A 10,139-nucleotide genomic window follows, 5' to 3' on the forward strand; every position below is an offset into this window, starting at 1 on the left:
AGAAAAAGATATTAGATGTTTAATCTAAATATCAGTTCAATTTTTTTTTTTTATTATTGGTCTCATAAAATATAACAACCATTTTAAATTCATATTTATTTTGTTTTGTTTAGTTAAAATGAGTAAAGTTTTTCATTTTTTTTTGTGATAAACTCAAAATTATTATTATTTGTTAAGTTTCATGTTATATGAATTTTAGACTGTTTTAATGTTGAACTAATGGTTTTATCTTACAATTTTAAACTAATGCAAATCAAATCAAATCAAATCTAAATAATAGTTGAAGAAAAATGACATCTGATAATTTTTGAGTTGTTTGTACAAACAATGTTGGTGACATTTTAAGATTATGTATTTTATATAAGATATTCTAATATTATTTGTGTTGTTTGAACTTTTATATATGCTAGACATAATATAAAAAGTTGTATATTATACTCATAGAATTTTTTGTTATTGAGTTTAATAATTTAAATTCTATTAATAGTAGTATTTATACAATTTATATTTAATAGTTGTTTTTATTTTATTTTATTTTTATTCCCTAAATCTAATAAAATTTATAAAGTAAAACAATTTGATTTTTGAATGGATATTGAGATTTCTATCTTTTTATTAGTATGTTATTGTTTAAAAAATAAATTGATATTAAGAATATACACAAACTGATTTTAATACAAATGGACTATTGTAGGTTTCAAACCCAACATACATTAATAAAAAAATGGACAGTGTATTAATGAATCATAGAGTGAAAAATTGATGAGAATCTTGGAATAGTCTTGTGAAAGAAATGAATCAAACTGATTCACCAAATCCTTTTTTGATAGAAGCGTTAATCTTAACACTCTGCAAAATATTTTAAAAAAATCAAAATTTAGGTTCTGAAAATTAAGCATACAAATTTTTTAAAATTAAGTAATATGAAAAGTAAAGGATGCCTAGTCGATTAGAGCCATCTCAATGGTTAGGCCACCAGCAAAAGAATACTTATTCCACAAACGTTTCCATGATCTTCACCCCAATCTTCCATATTGACTTGAATGGTTTCAAATCAGACACATAAGTTATTGTAGCGATTATAGGAGAATGAGAAAATTTTGTAAGATTTCGAGTTGATGGAATGACTAAAATGAATAGGAAGTGAATCTTATATAGGTTTACTATACCTAAGGCAATTCGCAATGTACAATACCAAATTTAATTGCATATTTTTTTACCTTGCCAAACAATCTTTGATATATATATTGTCATAACCTGAAAATGTGATTCTTTAATTTACCTTGCCCATCACTCACGATAATTAAATATTTTCCAAACCCACATGAAGGCGGTTTAATTCGGTATGTGTACACTTGATTGATAATGGTTTAATATTCTTAACCATAATATTATAATTTTCATCTAGGACAACCTTTGCATTCTCTTATAATATAACACAAAATACGTTATGTGCATGAATAAACAATATAAAAAAGGACTCCAATATGTATAGCATCAACAAAATCTTGCATTAAGAATGATAAGCTATGACACAAACATTGTTTTCTTCTTAGGTTGTAGATAAAAAAATTCTCATCTTTTATGTGCGTGTAAATTTTTTTTAAATGACTGATTGTTGTTTTCTCGATAAGTATTATAGACAATGTTGTTGATAGAAGTAAGAGTGTCTACGCTACAACGTTAGGCAGCATTGTAGAGACAGGTTGACAATGTGAGAGTATCATAAAAATCGTTTTCGTTAGCGTATAACCCGCTTTTACAATGATAGCTTCTTGGACTGCAAGAGTCTACAGCAACCTGAGCGTCAGTATTGGCAGAATGTTACTCAGGTCCTTTCTGATTGTGATGCTACAAGCAGCAGTACCAATATCAAATTTGGCATGTTTGCTGAAGCCTTTACCACTCAAAAGTTGCTACCACGGATTTCGTGTCGAGTACTTATATTGTCTTTGGTGGGGTTTAAGAAATCTTATGTATAACAACCTTTGATCCAACACACTTATGGTGTATAAATTAAGATTGTCTGACGGTTTTGTTTTAGAGTTTTTATGGCCAAAATATAATCACTAGTGTATATCTTGGCGAACTCATGCTCTGTATTACAATTTGTATTTTTGGGTTGATTCTCTTCGCACTCCTGATCGGTAACATGCAAGCAAGCTTCAAAACTTAATTTTCATGACTACAGTTTTTTTTCTAATGAAAGACATTTTTTAACTTGGTGGAAAGACATCATTACAATCGATGTCTGTGAGAGTTGAGGAATGTAGAGTTAAGCGACGAGACACTTAAGAATGGCTGAGACATCGTCAACTACCTCTAGAGCTTCAAGAACTTGTCCGTAGGTTCGTTCAATACAAATGGCTTGCATCCAGAGGCGTCGATAAAGAATCAATCCTCCAGTGTGTACCTACAGATTTACGCCGAGAGATCCAACGCCATTTCTGTCTCGCTCTTGTCCGACGGGTACATACATCAACTATCTCCTCACAAGATTTGATTGTTTTTCATTTCATAAAATCACAATGTTTTCCTTAGTACATGTCCTGTTCTTCTCTCAAATGGATGACCAACTTCTTGACGCTATATGTGGATGCCTTGTATCATATTTAAGCACGGCATGGACCTAGATATTCCGTGATGGTGATCCAGTGGATGAGATGCTCAAGTTTCTCTGCTCCGCTTTTCACCTTCGACACAAAAAAAATTCTTTGCTTTGCCCTTTCTCAGACCTTCTTAGATTCTCAATTTTCTCTGCTCAAGGTTCTAGACGAAAAGTTTCTCTGCTTTATCCTTAACAGTTATCGGCATGAGCTAAATCACAAAAACGTGCATGTGATTAATTGAATTAAAATAGATAAGTTTTTATCGCCAGTTTTTAAAGATCGATCAAGCCGACAAGTCAGCGTCGTGATTTTCAAATTACTATGAAACTGCCACGTGGTCAAGATAATGTGAACGTATTAAAACCAATGCTTTTTTTAATATATAGGAGATTTTTACGAGTTTTTTAATTATAATGTGATCCTAATAGTTTCTACAAAACCATCTTCAATTCATCACTCTATATTTTATTATGACATGTAGAGCTAATTTTATTTTAGCTTATTTTTTAATTAAATATATTTAGAATTTTATATTTTATTCTATGTATAAGAGAAAAATATTTGAGAAAAATACAAAAAGTAAAGTCCACTTACTGTTTTTATAAAATAAAAAATAACAAAATGTATTAGATATAGTCTTACATATACTTTATTAATTCTGATTTTTTTTTCTTGGTCAATACTTTATTAATTCTGATATAAATAATTTTCATAGCTTAATACTACAACCTTGCATGCATTTTAACTCATCTTCATTTTTCTAATTAGACAAAAAAATATTATTATTACTATTGTAAATTAATTTTTTCATATTTTTGATGTGAAAAAACGAAATAATTTTTGATAACCAAGTGATCTTGGCCTATTGGTAAAATGGTGCTTCCGTTATGGGTTTGATTTTCTTTGGCAATCCATAAACGCTTCAAGTGACAAAAAAACTTAAATTTCTATGGATTTCTTGTGATTAGTTCTTAGGCCTAAAAACCTTTAGATCACATCTAAGATTATCAAAAAAAATAGTTCTATTTATCAAAAGTAAGGCTTTAGTTCGGAAATTAAGCTATAAGTATTTTATTTTTGCTCCTTATTAAATACTTCTGAGAGGAGAATGGCTTTTAAATAATGTTTTGTACTCCTATAAAAAACTAAAAAGAAAAAGAATTTGTGGGCACCACCGTCGCTGATTCGCTTTCTTTTGAAAAGGATTACTCTCGTTGCTTGGTCGTCGGTGCCGCCTCCCCTCTTTTATTATCTAATATTATGAAATAACGAGATGCATCCACGTGGACTACAGATATAATCTAACCGTTGGATCTACACGCAAATCACGAAGGGATAATTTTTGTCCTTTTTGATTGCGTAGTTGGAGACAAGAATCCAATCAAAGCTCTCGTTTCTGCTTCTCATTATGAAGCCGGTATCTCTCTCAACTTTGTATACGTCGCCGTTCTACTCTTTTCTTGACCATCATTCCAATTCATTTTACACCAACCCATTTATTTTCGAGCAATTCTCTCCAATAAACATTTTTAAACTTTTGTCATAAAAATAACATTCAAAAAATAAAATAACCAAAATAATATTCTTTCCGTTTTATAATACTTGATGTTTTGCCTTAATGCACAAAAATAAAGAAAATTATTTTTTTCTATAAAAAAAGCGGTAAAATCTAAATGGTTAAACAGTTTCTAATAAAGTTAAAGTTAACCTTAAAATTCCAAAATTTCATGTAAATTGAAACAAAATAATCCTTCTAAAACATCATCTATATTGAAACAGAAGGAGTACATTTTTGTTTTAAAAATTTTAATATTTATTTTTTATTTTTTTTTAAATTTAAAACCCTATCCCCAAAATTCCATCTCTTTAACTCTAAACCCTAAGTCTAAAGTACTTTACGTATAAATACATATTTACTTTTTAATAAAACTTATTTTAGTCATTTTTTTCATTGAGTTCTATTTTTACGAAAATAAACTAAAAAAACTATTTAAGAAAATTTCTCTTTATTTTATTTTTTTTCGATCCATCGCAGCATCATTAGTCATTTACTCTCGGAAGATTAAATATCAACTTGTCTTTAGCTCACATTTTTTTTTCAATCATATTAACCCTCAACCCTCTAGGAAAATAATATTCAAAAATAAAGATTATAGATTTCACAGTTAGTTTATGAATAGAGTTATCTTATGTTTGTCCAATTCAACTCGGAACCACTCAATCTTATATTTTAAAATAATGGTTTACTATTTTTATAAAATATAGAGATATCAACGATTAATTTCACAGGAGAGTTTTTAACAAGATATGTAGGGTTCTCAGGTAAAACAAAATATTAATCATAGTCGATATCTTTTTCTGAATGAGAAAATATAATTACTCTAATCTTATAATTTTCTGGCAGTAAACTTAGGCAAAATCTTTTCATATCAGATTAAAAATCAAAGCTAGGACAGGCTCTGTCAGAACCTAATAATAAGAGTGTTAATGTTCATCTTTTTTTCGTGGAAGCCCCTGGTAGTTTAATTAAGGGTTCATTAATGTTTCTACACTAAGAAGTCTGTGTTTCAATCCTCAGAGAAAGCGGAACTATGCTTGGCGCAAGAAATACCAGCAAACGTGGATTCCATAAAGCGGTTCAAATGATGCAGTGAATTCTCATATAGCAAATAGAATTATCGACTGTAAAAATCATGTGTAATATTTTTTGCGTTAACAAAAAAATGTTCATCTTTTAGAACTCAAATTTGGAAGTTCGCAAAAGGGAGTACGATGCCCATACATGGACCCTACTTATTGACGTAAGTGAGAAGAGTTTTCAAATATACAGAAATTGGGCCCAAATACGTCGGCTGCCTGCTTAAAGTTTCCACCATTGTAAAAAACAACTTTCTTTTTAATAATAATCATACTTTTAATTGTGTTTTCCTATACTTCAACCACAATTTGATTTAACAAAACAAAGAAAAGGCCAATAATAAAAGATGCCGGCTGATTGATTAGATAGTACCTAGTAGTTCCAACTTCCAAGTAGTGATAATTACATCATGGAAGTTAGACGAACATTATGAAGATTACCAAATTAATAGTTGAAAATTTGGAAAAACAAATTACAGAAGGAAAAGATGCATAGAAACAACATGGTGAAAACCAAGTCGCAAAAAAGCACACAACAAAAGTTGAGATCTCCGGTTATGTACATAACGATACATGTCATCTAAGAATTATACTTTTTCTCCCTCGATTTATATAATTTCTAAAAACCGATAATAATTATTTTAGAGTGATGGAGAAAAAAACTACGTGAAATTATTCTCTCAGCTGCAAAGCAAAAAACGCATGCGCGAAACCGGCAACACCTCAGGCCTGTTCCACCGGAGGAAGCAAGTTTAGATCTAAATCTAACGGCTGAGATCTCTTCTCCATCCCACCTTCGAAATCAACGACCGATGAAGAATCAGAGTCGCTCTGGGCTCCACAAGCCATCTTCTTAGAGACATGCATCACCGGAAGCTGACCACGACCCTGCCTCCGTTTCCGACCCCCATAAGGTCCAAAAAGTAGAGAGGACGCGCCATTGGGATCTGGTAACACGCGCCACCGCCGCCGCCAAGACTTAGCTCAAGTTGAGGTGGAACAATCCCATCAGTCACCGCCGGAGGAGAAGCGTAGTCAAGGGTGCTGCTCTGGCTAGGGCTCCGCGCGAAACCGCCTCCACCGGAGAGCACCTTCTCATTCAGCTCAAGAAAATTCGTCTTCGCCTTAGCGCCACGGAAATCACGCGCCGCCTTATCGTAAGCACGCGCCGCCTCCTCTGCGGTATCGAAGGTGCCAAGCCAGACGCGGGTTTTCTTACCCGGATCTCGGATCTCGGCGGCGTAACGGCCCCAAGGACGCTTCCTCACGCCTCTGTAACGAATCTCCTTGGCATTATTGTGGGTCGGGTTAGGAGTAACCGGGTCGGGTTTCAAACCCATCTTGGCCATAACGTAATAATCGGAGAGGGAGAGAGGGGACGGTGTGATAATTGAAGGTGGAAGGAGGAGGAAGGTGTGTTGTTTATATATATAGATGAGGAGAGAGTAAAAGCGACGCTCCTTTTGGGGCGCTTTGTTGTGAACAGTCAAAGCCTGAAATGGCTTTAGCGGCTTCTCTTTCAGACACCAGCGGTTTTCATGGTTTTCTTTTTAACCTCCACTTATCCTATGCCACGTGTGTATGTGTGTCTGTTTCCTCCTTCGAGGACTATTGTTTTTCTACCATCAACCCTTCATTTGTGTTTTTTTTTTAATTTTACAACCAAGCGTTTTCATTATTATGTGCGTATATTTCAAAGCATTAATTATTTAAATGCATTCGATCAAAATATAGACATATTCTTAAAATGCTTTAACTGAAAATATAAATCTTTGAGATATCATATTATCACTATATCTTTTTAATTTAATTGATGATTTTTTCTTGAATCTTAATTGACAAATATTTAACACTAGTTGATTTTTCCATGATCATGTACGGATATAAATATTACATAATAATTATATTATATTAATTTATCAATTTTTAAAAAAAAATTATGTTGTAATTAATATGCATGATCTATTTTAAATAATATTATATTATTTTTATTAGACATATGATTTTAGATATATAATATCTACCCTGTTTGGTTATTATTTGGATATATAGAATAAAATTTACCTTTTCGATTCAACCTTAATATTTTTGTTCTACAAATTAACATTTGATTAATTTTTACATTTATATTTAATTTAATTTTTCTTTGATTTCTAAATATATTACAGTAAGCCTATGCATAGTTTAACATATGTTGTTTTGAGAAGCAAATAGTAAAATTAAATTAAAGTATTGATCAATTCATAGTTACACGAATGAATATAACAACTATAGTCTTTTGAAACTTCATGAATATATATAAATTATACAAAATAACATAATTGTAATAGTTGGTTAACATCTCTATGATATTATTTGAAAATTTTAAATTTATTTATTAATATGTTGAGATTTTCTATTATTTGTATGTATACAAATCTTAATGCAAATAATAATTTTAGTTATTTTTTTTATTTTCGATACAAGAGTTTGGATTGATTTTATCACTCATTTTATGGATATATTGTGTTACATATATTTCTTCCAATTAAAGTACGACTATTTTTAATGTAATTTACACAAATAGAATTAATTGTATTCATTGTATTAGTTTGGTTCTTTATCTTAGGTGGTTAGGTATATTTTTTATTTCTTTTTAAAATGAATTTGGTCTATGTTTAGTTGCAAAAAAAAATTAGAAAATTAAAGTGATGATTTGTATGAAGTTGCATAAAAACATAATTTATAAATTTTAAAAGGGAAGATTATTTATTACTTTAATATCAATTTTTTTTGTAAAATTTCATTTTATAAATCACATAAATATAAAAAAGGAAACTTTAATAAAAATAAAAAATATCCAAAAAAATATTATTATTTTTGTCATCGGTATAAACAGACTCTTAAAACTCTACAAACCAAAAATTATCTTAGTTTGTTTTATTTAATTTATTTTTGTTATAGTTTGGTAAATATATTTATTTAATAAAATGCTTATTAAATTTAATATATATATTATGTTGTTTGATGTTATTGTTAAAAGGTAATATTATTTTTTTAATTTTAAAACAAGATTATTTTATGAACTTTCCTTTTTATGAATCACATTATATATATAATATGCTTTCGTTTTCAATTTTTATAAGTTTTTTTTATTATACAGGTACTTGAAAAAATTATAAAGAAAATAAAATTTAAATAAAAAATGGAAAAAAATTCAATAATGGCTGTTAGATAAATTTGAATTATTAAGGATAATGTTGTAATTTAGCATCATAAAACTTAACGTGAAATGTAAAAAAAAGAACTGATTTTTCAAATAATAATATAGAGATTGATGTAGTTGGACTATACATTTTTGAATTTAGATCATTTTATGTAACAATGTTATTTTTTTTTGTCAACTTACAATGTTAAATAGAAACTGATTTCACTATGAAACATATTTGAAATTTTATTATTGTTTAAATATTTATGGCATGGTAGAAACTAATCACCGAAAATCCTTTGTTTATTTTTATGTTTTAAATTATAAGATTAACACTCATTCATTTTTGTTAACTAGGAGTATCGTTTTATTCTGTCTATTTGTTTGTACATTCAAATATAAACATATCTGATGTAATAAAAAGATACAGAGGTGATGCAATATACTACGCAATTAATGGAGATGCCTGGAGTTTGCTGCATGCCCCCACACAATAAATTCCCATGTTCTGCTCAGATTTTTTTTATTTGTTAATCAAAGGAATTGCAAATTTATTTCCATAAATCATAACACGAAATATATTAACATTGGTGATATGTAATATGCAAAACTAAATAATTGATTCAAAATATGGGGATTTACTTATCATGAAAATAGATCTAAACGAAAAATAAGAGATATGTACCAACTACCACGCATAAATGTAGAATACTCTTGCTAATTCGACTGTTCCTTAAAAATAATTTTAAAAACTACACTATTTCATCATGAAAGGCTATCAAATATAACACAAGCTCCGATTTACCCAAAAATGTACTACACAAAAAGTATAACAAAAAAATAGGAAATAAATTAGTGACAGTGTTCTAAAATAATAAAAAAAATCTGAACAAATTGTATTATTTTTGTATTTAGTATCAAAATTTATATGTTATATATATATATATTAAATCAATAGTAATTCAATATAATTAAATATTTTAGAAATTTATAATTTATTATTATTAAATAATATTTTTTTTTCGTGAAATTGTTTTAAAAACATTTATCTATGCGAACGTACGTAGTAGTTTTGAAATTGAACCCATGGCAACAGCTCAAGGAAGCGCGGCTCGTAATCGGCGTTGCCATATGTGCGTGAATCTCACCGCAAAACACGTCGATGTCAGCTCCAATTCAAAGTTGAGTTTGACTGCTTTTTTCTTTTATTTTTCATTAAAATGTATAGCCGCCCCTCTGCTAGAAAATGTTTGTAAGAAACCGATAAGGCCCACCAGAGCACCAATTAAATCAAATAATTAATAAAAGCTGATTTGTTTTTAAAGATCGATATTGCCACGTGGCTAATATGAACGCGTGGAGAACGATCCAGAAAGGAGACATAGAGAGAGAGAACGGTGTGCGTCGGCAAACCGAGATTCTAACGGCGGTGGGCCCGCCGTATATTTTGTTTCTCTTTGTTTTCTAAAAGATCGCAATAACATTTATGGCAGAGAGCGTGTGACTAAGATTAAAGGTTACTCACTCAATTAATTAATTATGGTATTCTTTGTTTTTTATTTAGCGACAGCTACATATGTCTGCAGACCATGGATAATGGATTGGGTTTTCTCGGACCACATAATCTGCTGGATCTACATCCCTAATGGATCTTTTTTTTTTTTTTTGCCATCTAGTGATATTAATAAAGGGACTAAAGCCCAAAA

General features: G+C 29.8%; 1 protein-coding gene across 1 annotated transcript; it reads right to left on the bottom strand.

Moving 5' to 3' along the window:
• Nucleotides 1-5,669: 5,669 nt before the first annotated feature.
• Nucleotides 5,670-7,163, bottom strand: LOC103869948 (ethylene-responsive transcription factor 4). Its single transcript, XM_009148030.3, is given in 2 exon segments — nt 5,670-6,137; nt 6,140-7,163. Coding segments are annotated over 2 exon segments (624 nt in total). The 5' UTR covers nt 6,596-7,163; the 3' UTR covers nt 5,670-5,969.
• Nucleotides 7,164-10,139: the final 2,976 nt, after the last annotated feature.

Source organism: Brassica rapa, chromosome A05, assembly GCF_000309985.2.
Source record: "Brassica rapa cultivar Chiifu-401-42 chromosome A05, CAAS_Brap_v3.01, whole genome shotgun sequence".
Lineage (NCBI taxonomy): Eukaryota > Viridiplantae > Streptophyta > Magnoliopsida > Brassicales > Brassicaceae > Brassica > Brassica rapa.